The sequence below is a fragment of the Mya arenaria genome, chromosome 1, assembly GCF_026914265.1.
Source record: "Mya arenaria isolate MELC-2E11 chromosome 1, ASM2691426v1".
Classification (NCBI taxonomy): Eukaryota; Metazoa; Mollusca; class Bivalvia; order Myida; family Myidae; genus Mya; species Mya arenaria.
The window spans coordinates 9,775,244-9,788,274 of NC_069122.1; the positions used below are offsets into that span (position 1 = coordinate 9,775,244).

At 34.2% G+C, this 13,031-nt stretch overlaps 1 protein-coding gene across 2 annotated transcripts in view; it reads right to left on the reverse strand.

The window, feature by feature from the left end:
* LOC128232448 (vacuolar protein sorting-associated protein 41 homolog) overlaps positions 1 to 12,798 on the reverse strand; it is a 36,137-nt gene extending 23,339 nt beyond the window's left edge. For both annotated transcript variants that reach the window (XM_052946010.1, XM_052946000.1), the window contains exons 1-9: positions 12,732 to 12,798; positions 11,965 to 12,033; positions 11,429 to 11,524; positions 7,104 to 7,187; positions 5,592 to 5,666; positions 5,093 to 5,193; positions 2,662 to 2,803; positions 928 to 989; positions 76 to 157 (exon numbers count right to left, since the gene is read on the reverse strand). In XM_052946010.1, coding sequence (XP_052801970.1) covers positions 76 to 157; positions 928 to 989; positions 2,662 to 2,803; positions 5,093 to 5,193; positions 5,592 to 5,666; positions 7,104 to 7,187; positions 11,429 to 11,524; positions 11,965 to 12,033; positions 12,732 to 12,782 — 762 coding nt within the window. In that variant the 5' untranslated portion in view covers positions 12,783 to 12,798. The remainder of the gene's footprint in view (positions 1 to 75; positions 158 to 927; positions 990 to 2,661; positions 2,804 to 5,092; positions 5,194 to 5,591; positions 5,667 to 7,103; positions 7,188 to 11,428; positions 11,525 to 11,964; positions 12,034 to 12,731) is intronic.
* Between the last annotated feature and the right edge of the window lie 233 nt (positions 12,799 to 13,031).

Sequence of the window (13,031 nt, forward strand, 5' to 3'; positions counted from 1 at the left end):
ATAACCCAAAACTTCAAACTTTTCCCGCCCAAAACTGATATAAGGACCAGTTCCCATACAAACATATTCACTGACCTTGACTGTGTCAGCCCAGCCAATCAGAAGCGTTCTTTCATCCTTCCAATGAAGATTACAGTTGTGTAGGTCTGGCCTATAGCTGGAAGCACATACATCACATAAAAGTTATAAGAATATCCAATTCCCATGTACATAATGCTACTTAAAATTCTGCTGTTTAAAATGTATATGATTATCCTTAAGTTATAATCTTGAAAGAACTTACCATTTTACAGTGGTATGTCAACTAGTGGAACCGTGCGCGTATGGACTGGCTGTACAGCCGGGAAAACTAGTTGATGTGATCATTGTATCCAGTGTTCTAATCCATCTTACTATTTGTAATTGTATGCATGAATATAATAAGCAACAGCTTTTGTAAATAATTGTTTCAATATTGTACCTATTTAGAACTATATGCATTCATTTCCAGATCACCTGAGCTCATTGTTATGTGTATATTTGTTATTCATGTCGGAAAATAGCTCATTGAGCTAAAGTTTCTTGTAATCATATAAATGAACCCGACTTGAAATAAAGATTCTTGTATCATGTATCACTTGTATCTTGTATCTTGAATAACCACATTGATATATTCCCTTAACATGACTGTGTCCGTACAGCCAATCAGGAGTGTTCTCAATGTTAGCCAATCAGAAGAGTTCTCTAAGTTAGCCAATCAGAAGCTTCTCATTATAATATTGTATATCAGCAGCCAATGATTGCCGACATAAACATAAATAGCTCAATGAACCTAATGAGTATGTTTGGGCCAGCACTTACTTACATAGTATTGAGAGTTTTTACCAGGTTATCTTCCTGAGAATTATCTATCATAGCATATTATCGACAGTAAAGATCGTTACATACTTGTGGTCCTTGGATATAGAAGTAATTCTGGACCGGGACGACATGTCATACACCTGGACCCCCTGTTGAAAAAATGCATTTAATTAGATATATCTTAAATGATTAAATATGTTATATCCAAAATGGATTGTACTTATTTATTTTAGATTGATTATGAAGACAGAGCTCTGAAAACGGATAATTATGAGTCCCCCTAGAATCTGTTTCCTGGGCAAAAAACCTGAAGTGTCTTTTTTAAGAGGCTGATAGAATTGTTTCTTTTGTGGACAAAAGTAAGAGGCAGACTCCTTTATCACTAGACTACTTTCACCCTTAATCCTAGCTATGAAGTAGAAATGAAGTATGAATTTCTTAAACATGTATATATTAATTTAATCTTCTCAAGGGAAAGGTTTTCATCAATATAAATTGTTCACAGACAAACAGCTCTGTCATTATCATTACAGAACAGATTAAATATTGTGGTCCTTGGATATAGAGTAATTCTGTACCGGGACGACATGTCATACACCTGGACCCCCTGTTAAAAAAATGCATTTAATTAGATATATCTTAAATGATTAAATATGTTATATCCAAAATGGATTGTACTTATTTATTTTAGATTGATTTTGAAGACAGAGCTCTGAAAACGGATAATTATGAGTCCCCCTAGAATCTGTTTCCTGGGCAAAAAACCTGAAGTGTCTTTGTTAAGAGGCTGAGAGAATTGTTTCTTTTGTGGACAAAAGTAAGAGGCAGACTCCTTTATCACTAGACTACTTTCACCCTTAATCCTAGCTATGAAGTAGAAATAAAGTATGAATTTCTTAAACATGTATATATTAATTTAATCTTCTCAAGGGAAAGGTTTTCATCATTATAAATTGTTCACAGACAAACAGCTCTGTCATTATCATTACAGAACAGATTAAATATTGTGGTCCTTGGATATAGAAGTAATTCTGGACCGGGACGACATGTCATACACCTGGACCCCCTGTTAAAAAAATGCATTTAATTAGATATATATCTTAAATGATTAAATACCCCGGTATGTTATATCCAAAATGGATTGTTCGTATTTATTTTAGATTGATTATGAAGACAGAGCTCTGAAAACAGATAATTATGAGTCCCCCTAGAATCTGTTTCCTGGGCAAAAAACCTAAAGTGTCTTTTTTAAGAGGCTGATAGAATTGTTTCTTTTGTGGACAAAAGTAAGAGGCAGACTCCTTTATCACTAGACTACTTTCACCCTTAATCCAAGCTATGAAGTAGAAATAAAGTATGAATTTCTTAAACATGTATATATTAATTTAATCTTCTCAAGGGAAAGGTTTTCATCATTATAAATTGTTCACAGACAAACAGCTCTGTCATTATCATTACAGAACAGATTAAATTCAACTTCTTTCAAGAAGTGCTTATTAAACTCAAAACTTATAATTAAATGTGAGATATGATATCATCGTTTGGGTTGGCCGGGAAGTGCAGTGGCTAGCGCACTAGCTTCACACCTAGGCAACCAAGATTTGATTCCCATACTAGGTGCAAGTGAGATTGATTTGGGATCACAAAGCACAACAAATTGAGCTACAGGTTCCCCAACAACACAAGATCACACTCTCATTTAACACCATTCCATCAAGAGTGACTTACCATAGGTTAACAACACTTTTCTTCACAAGCGTTGGAAAATAAACTAAGTTAAATAAGAGAGATGATATCATAATCCCTAGATGGAATCCTTACATAGCTATTGGACCATGCAATCAGGTCGCCCTTCCATTTGATGGTTCTGATTGGTCCCTCTCCCTGGTGTATTGTTGTCATCTTGTGGCGTGTTAGAAATCCTCGCTCATTTAGAATCAGCTTGTCGTCACCCGTAACAAACCTTAAAAGAATCAAATCTGCTCATGGATATTCAATCAAATTGCAGAGAATAGTGATACATGATGTTAGTAAAGTGGTGATCTGGCTGAAGTGGTCCAATTCTGGTGCATAGCTATAGACTAGCACATAAGCGCCCTAGTCCAAAAATGGAAATCATTGAGAAATTAATTGCAATGACCAGAAACCAACAAAATTTTGTTGATTTTTTTGGTTTTTGAAGGGTTACTTAATTTTTCCATACATTTACAATTATCTTGTAACAACTAGAGTAATACAACTTTGATTGCAAAAAATATTCAGTAAATCTGAAATATGTGGGTTCCAAAAATACAACATAATATGGTAGAACCAACGCGTTGGCTTAAACTTGTATGGTTCAAAGTCCTCATTGGCTTGAACTGATGTAAAAAGCCAATTTTTTTAATGGTAAGCATTCATGCTTGGCTCGAATTTTCGGAGGCTTGAGGTATTTTTGCCCATCCTTGGGCATTCGAGCCGACGGTGTTTGGCTGTATATCATTAAATTCATAAAGGAAAAGACTAAAAATAATTTACTTAACTAATGTTTACAAAATTTAAAACTTCTGTAGCCAGTTAAATAGTTAAATACAGCATGCACAGTACACAGATATTCTGTAACCAGTTAAATAGTAAAATACAGTTTGTACAGTACACAGATATTCTGTAACCAGTTAAATAGTAAAATACAGTGTGTACAGTACACAGATATTCTGTAACCAGTTAAATAGTAAAATACAGTGTGTACAGTACACAGATATTCTGTAACCAGTTAAATAGTAAAATACAGTGTGTACAGTACACAGATATTCTGTAACCAGTTAAATAGTAAAATACAGTGTGCACAGTACACAGATATTCTGTAACCAGTTAAATAGTAAAATACAGTGTGTACAGTACACAGATATTCTGTAACCAGTTAAATAGTAAAATACAGTGTGTACAGTACACAGATATTCTGTAAACAGTTAAATAGTAAAATACAGTGTGCACAGTACACAGATATTCTGTAACCAGTTAAATAGTAAAATACAGTGTGTACAGTACACAGATATTCTGTAACCAGTTAAATAGTAAAATACAGTGTGTACAGTACACAGATATTCTGTAAACAGTTAAATAGTAAAATACAGTGTGCACAGTACACAGATATTCTGTAACCAGTTAAATAGTAAAATACAGTGTGCACAGTACACAGATATTATGTAAACAGTTAAATAGTAAAATACAGTGTGTACAGTACACAGATATTCTGTAACCAGTTAAATAGTAAAATACAGTGTGTACAGTACACAGATATTCTGTAAACAGTTAAATAGTAAAATACAGTGTGTACAGTACACAGATATTCTGTAACCAGTTAAATAGTAAAATACAGTGTGTACAGTACACAGATATTCTGTAACCAGTTAAATAGTAAAATACAGTGTGCACAGTACACAGATATTCTGTAACCAGTTAAATAGTAAAATACAGTGTGTACAGTACACAGATATTCTGTAACCAGTTAAATAGTAAAATACAGTGTGTACAGTACACAGATATTCTGTAAACAGTTAAATAGTAAAATACAGTGTGTACAGTACACAGATATTCTGTAACCAGTTAAATAGTAAAATACAGTGTGTACAGTACACAGATATTCTGTAACCAGTTAAATAGTAAAATACAGCATGCACAGTACACAGATATTCTGTAACCAGTTAAATAGTAAAATACAGTATACACAGATATTCAATAACCAGTTAAATAATAAAATATGCAGGCACAGTACACAGATATTCTGTAACCAGTTAAATAGTAAAATACAGCATGTACAGAACACAGATATTCTGTAACCAGTGTGCACAGTACACAGATATTCGGTAACCGGTTTAATAGTAAAATACAGTGTGCACAGTACACAGATATTCTGTAGTCAGTTAAATAGTAAAATACAGCGTGTACAGTACACAGATAAACTGTTACCAGTTAAATAGTAAAATACAGCCTGTACAGTACACAGATATTCTGTAAACAGTTAAATAGTAAAATACAGCGTGTATAGTACACAGATATAATGTAACCAATAAAATATCAAAATTAAGTGTGCACAGTATACAGATATTCTGTAGCCAGTTAAATAGTAAAATACAGCTTGTACAGTACAACACAGATATTCTGTAACCAGTTAAATAGTAAAATACATTGTGCACAGTACACAGATATTTTGTAACCAGTTAAGTAGTAAAATTCAGCATGCACAGTACACAGATATTCTGTAACGACGTACCTGTGATTGTTAAAATTTGGATCGAGGGCCACTGACTTTACAGGCCGATCAAAGTTGACAATCTGGTCATGATCTGATTCATATAAACCAGTGATTCGCACCTGAATTGGAAAGAAAATTCTTTATTAAAGTTTGACCACAATTCATTATTGATTATTGTTTAACTTGCCTTACACGATTGACCTGCGCCCAAAAGATTTTAAGCGCATCACTGGCCCTACGGTGGTCATGTTTTCTTTTTTTATAAGAAATAAAGGGTCCAGTAAATAAATAAATATACCCACCTTCCAACCCCCAAAAATTGTGGGTGGGGTTAAACCAAACAATGTTATCTTTATTTGTGGCCTTATTGGTTAATTACTTGTGGCTTTATTGGTATTTACTTGTGGCCTTTTTTGTAATTTACTTGTGACCTAATTGGTAATTTCTTGTGGCCTTGTTGGTTATTTACTTGATGCATTATTGGTTATTCAAGTAAATTTCTAGAGAAGAACATTACCTTTCCATCATCCGAGCAGCTAGCAATGTAGTCTCCATTATCATCAACACTTATCTGGTTTACGGTACATGTGTGCTGAAAAACAAGAACACGTCTTAAAACTTGATATAGAAATTAAGTACAAAATAAACTCAGTAGCGGCTATACTTCTTTATTTACTAATGGGCGAAGTCCCCAACATCCCTGCCAACTTTCAGCAAGTACATGTATCTTGCATCTTTTAAACAAAATGAACAGGATATTTAATTATATATCATGATTGGCAAGTTTTCTGTTTCTCCCATAAATACGCAATGTCTAAATGAGTCCAATTAAACAGAGAGGAATAATGTGTTCATTCCAGAGCTGGAAGAATATAAGAATCTTACAAGTGTTTTCGGTTTGGAATGAAAAATCCTACTCTAAAAAACAGATGACTTTTATATATAATATCATTATTTTAAGTCATTACATCCTGAATTTTTTCTCCATATTGGTGATATGAATGTTCAAAAAAATATCCAGTATTTTTGTTCTCTTCTTCTGTCATTCAATACCCCGTATGTTGAGCAAATTTTGAAATAGACAAGACAAAGAAGTCGTTGAAATTAGCGTTAATGATATTTACATGTATGTATAATAATTAGATATTATGATAACCAATTATCTAGAACAAAAGTGCGCTTTCAATTATCGTTATTATTAACCCTTTGCATGCTGGGTAAATTGTCGTCTGCTCAAAAATGTCGTCTGCTTTATTCTAAATTTCTTTCAGTTTACTTAAAAGTTTGGGGATATATTGACTGAGTGGCAAACAGCTTGGAACCTGACCAGGCGCCGAGTTACTCGGTGCCTGGTCTGGTTCCAAGCTGTTTGCAAAGCCTTTAAAATCGCCATCAGCAGCCTAAGGGTTAATATTATTATAAGAGCTGTTTAATTTATGGCGCCACCAGAGTTTAAAAGACAACCTTAAACAACTGGTTTGGGAGTGTTTCCTTTGTTTTTATCTATTACATGACCTCCTTTATTAAAACAGTAACAAGTAGGCGGAACTTAACTGTTCAGTAACTAGGATACAGATAATTTACGATGAAATACCACGTGGTATTCATTTAACATTGTCATGGACAACATAGTCTTAAACAGTTACATCACCCACTTAAAGGGACTACACACAAGACAGTCCCAAAACAGTATTTCCTCAAAACAAGCCAAGTACAGATAAATGTACTGATGCTATTTTTAAACTGACATGGAAGACAACATGGGCAGTAAGTTTCGAATTGGAAAAATGTGCCAAAGCTGTGAAGGTGTTATACATCATAAGTAAGATTCAATGTGTTGTCCGAAACAATATCAGTTTTATGTTAGTTTTTGACCATTTTCTGCTTTTCTTGCAATTGCATCATCTGGTGTCCAGTCCCTTTAACCCTTGTGATTTGAAAGCAATCATGTTTAATTTCAACACCTCAGGTAGTAGGTGCAGTAAATGTTACTGTATTACATATATATCAGTAAGGGGTTGAAACTTACAGCTGGGTACTCCTTCCCTTTAATGTTGTAACCAAGGTAGTCGAGAATATGGATGGCTCCCCAATGTGTCCCCAGGGCCAGGAACTGCAAACATGTAAAAAATTATAATAAAATTCATACATGAACATATTACACACTGTAAGTGTCACAAATATTATAAATATGTTTGACACTATTATTTATCAGTTACGCTTAAAACTTCAGAAATTTAAAGAAAATTGAAATTCTAATTTTGCATGAGCCTCAGTTTGGAGATAACTGACCTTTTTTTTTTAAAAATCATAAAAAAATTATTCAACTGACGACTCTTTTTTAAAACCTGCATATTTCGTACATGGAAAGGAAACAAATTCTTGTTCTTGCATATTTTCATCGATCGTTATTAATTATTTTTCATTACTTCAACAAAATTGTATGTATTTATTAACATCTTTGTAATATTATTACACATTCAAATAACAGTTAAGTATGATTAATTTGGACTAGCACATGTGTTTGACAATATTTTTTCTTTCTAAAAACACTAATATCACAATTATTTTACTCGTTGATGTTGAACTTGCAGAAAAAAAATACAATTCAAGCATAAAAAAATGGTTTTCTTGGGGGAAGAAATCACGCCAGTACAGTCCAGAAAACAAAGACATCAAAACTCCTTCGCACAAGCACTCTTACATTAACTGAGCGATAATTTAATTAAGTGCATTTTACAAAACATGAGCTTAGAGTCCCTTTAAAATTTGTGAGTACTTTAACAATAACAAATTTTGCTAAAAGAAAAAAAACACTATTTTTATAACAAGAGCTGTCACAGAGACAGCGCGCTCGACTATTCCGCCGCTTTTCAGTGTAAGGATTGAAAAGTTTTGGCGAAACATGCATGGATCACTGTTAGATTAGATTTCAATGCAATACATGATGTGCGGAGATATTAACATAAATGTGGTTACATGCAAAATTTTAACCTGAATTTTTAAGTGTAATAATAAAGGGCAATTATTTGCAAAACACAGTTATCTAACTTGGTTATTCAATTAGGTTGGGTGGTTGAATACCATTGTATAAAGTCTCAATGCAATACATCAAGTAGTTGCTGAGATATTATCCTATGTGTGCTAACATGCAAGACCTTAATTTCTAAGTCGAATAATAAAGGGGCAGAAATTATATAATATGAAAGATAAAGTTATCTTACTTGATTAAATAAGAAGGTTAAATGGTTGGGAGCCTGTGTGTAAAGTTTCAATGCAATACATGATGTATTTGCTGAGGTATTGACTTAAAAGTGATTACATGCAAAACCTTACCAAAATTTCTATGTCGAATAAAAAAGGGGCCATCATTTGAATTTAATGCAAAGTAGAGTTAACTTACTTGGTTATTTAAGTAGATTGGATGGTTGAGTACCATTTTATAAAGTCTCAATGCAATACATCCAGTAGTTGCTGAGATATTAACCTATGTGTGCTTGCACGCAAAACCTTAACCAGAATTTCTAAGTCAAATAATAAAGGCCTATTATTTGCATTAAATGCAAACTAGAGTTATCTAACTTGGTTAATTAAGTAGGTTGGATGGTTGAGTACCATTGTATCAAGTCTCAATGCAATACCTCAAGTAGTTGCTGAGATATTAACCTATGTGTGCTTGCACGCAAAACCTTAACCAGAATTTCTAAGTCAAATAATAAAGGCCTATTATTGGCATTTAATGCAAAGTAGAGTTATCAAACTTGGTTTTAAAATTAAGTAGGTTGGATGGTTGAGTACCATTGTATAAAGTCTCAATGCAATACCTCAAGTAGTTGCTGAGATATTAACCTATGTGTGCTTACACCCAAAACCTTAACCAAGGGGTGACGCCGACGCCGACGCTTCGGTGCGTAGTATAGCTCTCCTTATTCTTCGAATAGTCGAGCTAAAAACCACTAAAGTCTATATCAATATAATCTAGAGAATATTATTATAACAGTGTAAATCAATTAATATTTTGAACCATCGCTAGGCTGTAAAATGAGTTGAATTTACTATCAAACACATCAATAAATAAGGAAGTTATGAAAATTTGAAGTGTTTGAAACAGGACACGAGTATTAATTAATCCAGCTATCCACAATAGTTGGATATGAAAGCTCAAGGTACATTTTGACTACACATATTTAATAGGAAGGTTTGAAACACGTGATAACATCAATGTTACATGAACAAAAAATATGTTGACCCATTATTAGGAATTCAAACTGCTGTTATGCATATTGAGGGTATGATGTCCATTCTTACTTTAAATGAAAGCCTTTGGATTTTTTTTTAAATTTCCTTAACTCTGTGAAACGATAACCAATTTAAAATATTGTTGTCCTTATTTACTCGTTTTGTTAACATCCTCATTTTTCAGGTACACATAAGCTTTAAAAACATTTGACCAGCCTTTTGTAATTAATTTATGCAAAAACGACTACAGGTTTTTTTTGGCCCCATTCCCAATGCTAAAACAAATTCTTTTTTCCCAGAATGTGAAAATATAATTCCCAATTAAATTATGAAAAAAAAATTGGACCCCCAAACAAATTTTTTCAGGAAAATTTGGTCTTTTATTAAAAAATCCAAACTTAATCACCTTTTTTTAATATTTTATGTCTACTTTCTAAAGCATTCTTGTACAGTTTTTGGCAACTTTGGAATTCATAACTTAAGTCAAAATGACGCATTTTTCCTAATCAGAAAGGTCCCGCCCCATTCCCAAAATGGTGGGAAAAACACTTATTTTTGTTATGCACAAATCAATGTTACACCCCACTAAGGAGCAGCAGGCACATCGTGGGGATATCGACAAACAGCTAAATTCTTTCGTCTAAATTCCAACCCTGAACCATGGCAATTTGTCAAATCCCTGTGGTCAAAATGGGTCCAGGTCAGGGCTTCTAAAAACCGGCAATTTGCCGGTCTGGACCGATTTTGACCAGGCCAGACCGATTTCAGTTTCAAAAAGTGTAAAAAAAATCGGTCCGAAATTTTGTCATTTTATATAATTTTTCGGTCCAAAACGACTAGGCCAGTTATAAGTTGCAGAAATTGTAATACACAAATATTCATGGGTCATTCACACATTCAAAACTACCCCCAATAGGTCATAAAAGTGTCTTAGTTACCATGTGACTAATGCGACCAGCTGCTTTTTCCGCAACACTGATCACTCTATAGCCTATCTGTAAATTAGCAGACGCTTGCAATCGGTCCAATCACGTGTATTGATAGGTCGCAGAAGACACAATTAAACAAACTACGTGTTAATTGTGTGCTTGCAGCTATCCTGATTAAGTGTTAAAATCGGTCCATATTTTCACATGGCAATATGAATATGCTATGTCGTCGTCGATCATTACATGATATATCCGTTTGTTGATTACCAAACTGTTAAATTTAAATTGTTCTTTTAAATGTGCATATGTCAGTGTTAATCCAAACCTAGTCATATATAGGATATCAACAGCGACATGCTTGATTAACTACATAGTCTGGAAGCTGAGTGCGCCGCTTACGTCATTTTAATTCGCAGTAATGAAAAAATCGTTGTCGATATCTCATTTATAGCTTGAAGCCCTGATTATAAATCTAGATATATATTATTATTCAAGAGAATCAGTTGAATGTTGACCCACTGTAGATGCATTAAGCAAATAAATCTTACTACTGTTTCACTTTTTGTCGTCTGACCACTTTTCCACAGCCACAGTTATTTACGATCGCAGGCGTTCTTACTAGAAACGCCGCAGAACTAGATGAGAATCTCATTTGAATTAAGCTTGTATCAATGACTATCTGAATCGGCTATGCGGCTCTTAAACCCTCTTAGGAATTGCGACATCGCAAAAAAATATTGACAGAAAAGACGTCGCGAAAACGTGTGACATTTCTAAGTAATCGGACTTTTGAACAGGTCTTTCTTTTTTCGGGGGGGGGGGGGGGGGGGAGGAGGGGTGGCGCCGGGTCAAGACCGATTGGCGCCGGGTCAAGACCGATTGTCGCCGGGTCCGGACCGATTGAGGTTCCAAAGTTTTAGAAGCCACATAATCTGGCCTAGTAAATTTCCTAGATGACAGTCTCACCAGGCCTGTCTTAATTTTGCCTGTCAGGAATCACCCATTGTCTTAGTCCCCTTTATGAGAAAATCATTGATGGGTGCTTTAATAAGTCCAAATAATTGTACATGAATGGATTTTTTTTAAGATTTTTTTAAATGGCAAATCCTTCATGTTAGGGATAAGAAGAATCCCCTATTGAACATAAATTATTTAAGACTAGTGCTTAAATTTACTACAGACAAACCTTGGCATGCACAGCCATGCAACTGGCACAGTCTTTCTCCAGTATCTTCTTAAGGTCATTGGAGACTCGGTCATAGCGTAGTTTTGGCTCCTGGTCCTGGCAATTGAAAAGGCAGTTCATTTCAGGTAAGGTGCACCTAAGAAATTGTTAGCAATTTTTGTTTTTGCAAAATTCTTTAATACCTTGGTTAAGAAATTATGCTTGAGAAGTGCAAACATGCCATTTCTCCAAGCAGGGGGTGGGGGTTAATCCTCTGGTACTTCGATTAATCCCCAGTCTCAAGCCTTTTTTGGGATCTGTGTTTGTCAAAATTGGAGACTAGCTTGCTTTGTGCAATTAATTTTCTTACAACATATTTACTCAATACAGTGTTTTTCTGTGAAAAAGATATCATAAGGCCAGTTTAACTAAACTGCCTTTAAAATAGAATATATATGCGAAACAGCCCTAAACAAAATTGATACCTGGGAAACCTTCCAGAAATAATTAATGGTATAATGTATGAGATGTTAACCCTGTGTACAAAATTGCCAAACCTCTTCAGAGTCGTCAGATTCTTCCTCTGTTTCATCTTCTGAGGAAACTGTTTCATTTTCAGACTTCATCTGCGGATCAGAAAGTATTTCAATAAATATTTCATTTATAATTCAATGGGTTTAAGTCTGAAGGTACCATGTGACATTTGGTTTTGGTACTGTCTAGCATTATGCCCAAAATATATATATAATAATGGTGACACTTAAAAGTAAGAATACAATAATGGTAAATAAAAATGTAAAAGTGTTGTTATTTGGTTTTTGCCTAACCATTTTTGGCCATTAAAGTAAACCTGGGAGGAAAAGTGCGCCCGGTGTGGGGCTCGAACCCACGACCGCCGGAACACTAGCATGGCGCTCTAACCAACTGAGCTAACCGGGCGGCTGGTTCTTACCCACACACACTACACCATTAAGTTGACAGACATTGAATTCCCTGTAAATTTTACAGATAAGCAGTACATGTATCTTTCTGAACCACATATGGATATAAGTATTAATGAGGTTTACAAAGTCAAACGGAGCAATCACAAAAGCATTTTACTAACAAAAACTCAATATCTGATTTGTGTGGCGAATAGTCTGATACATGACTTCTTTTTATTTCCTGGTACGAGTGAAACCGAGTACGAGTGGTTTGATTTCACAGCTTTTAAGTTGGCAACCAAGGAACGCATGATGCAATAAAACACCAGTTATTCTATTCAATATGCTATTTGATAAAATAAAAAATGCATGAGATAAGTATGCAATCAGACATAACAAACCGTTTGGCTTTCGGGAACAGAATCGCTTCCCGTTCCATGGGAGGTCGCCATTTTGTGATCATGTGATTGCGCATTAATTGTAATAGACCGATACTTTTAATTTCAGAAGTGATATTTAATATTAAATTAAGAAATGTATCTCAGTTCATTACACCAAATAATATTTATTATTCTTAATTCGTGATTTCAAATGTTTAACTTTGAAAATATATGCCCAATTTATATCTTAATTAGGAACTACTTTTTTAATCTCCGAAACAGGTGCCCAATAATCAATTAGGGACTTTCTCAAACTGTATT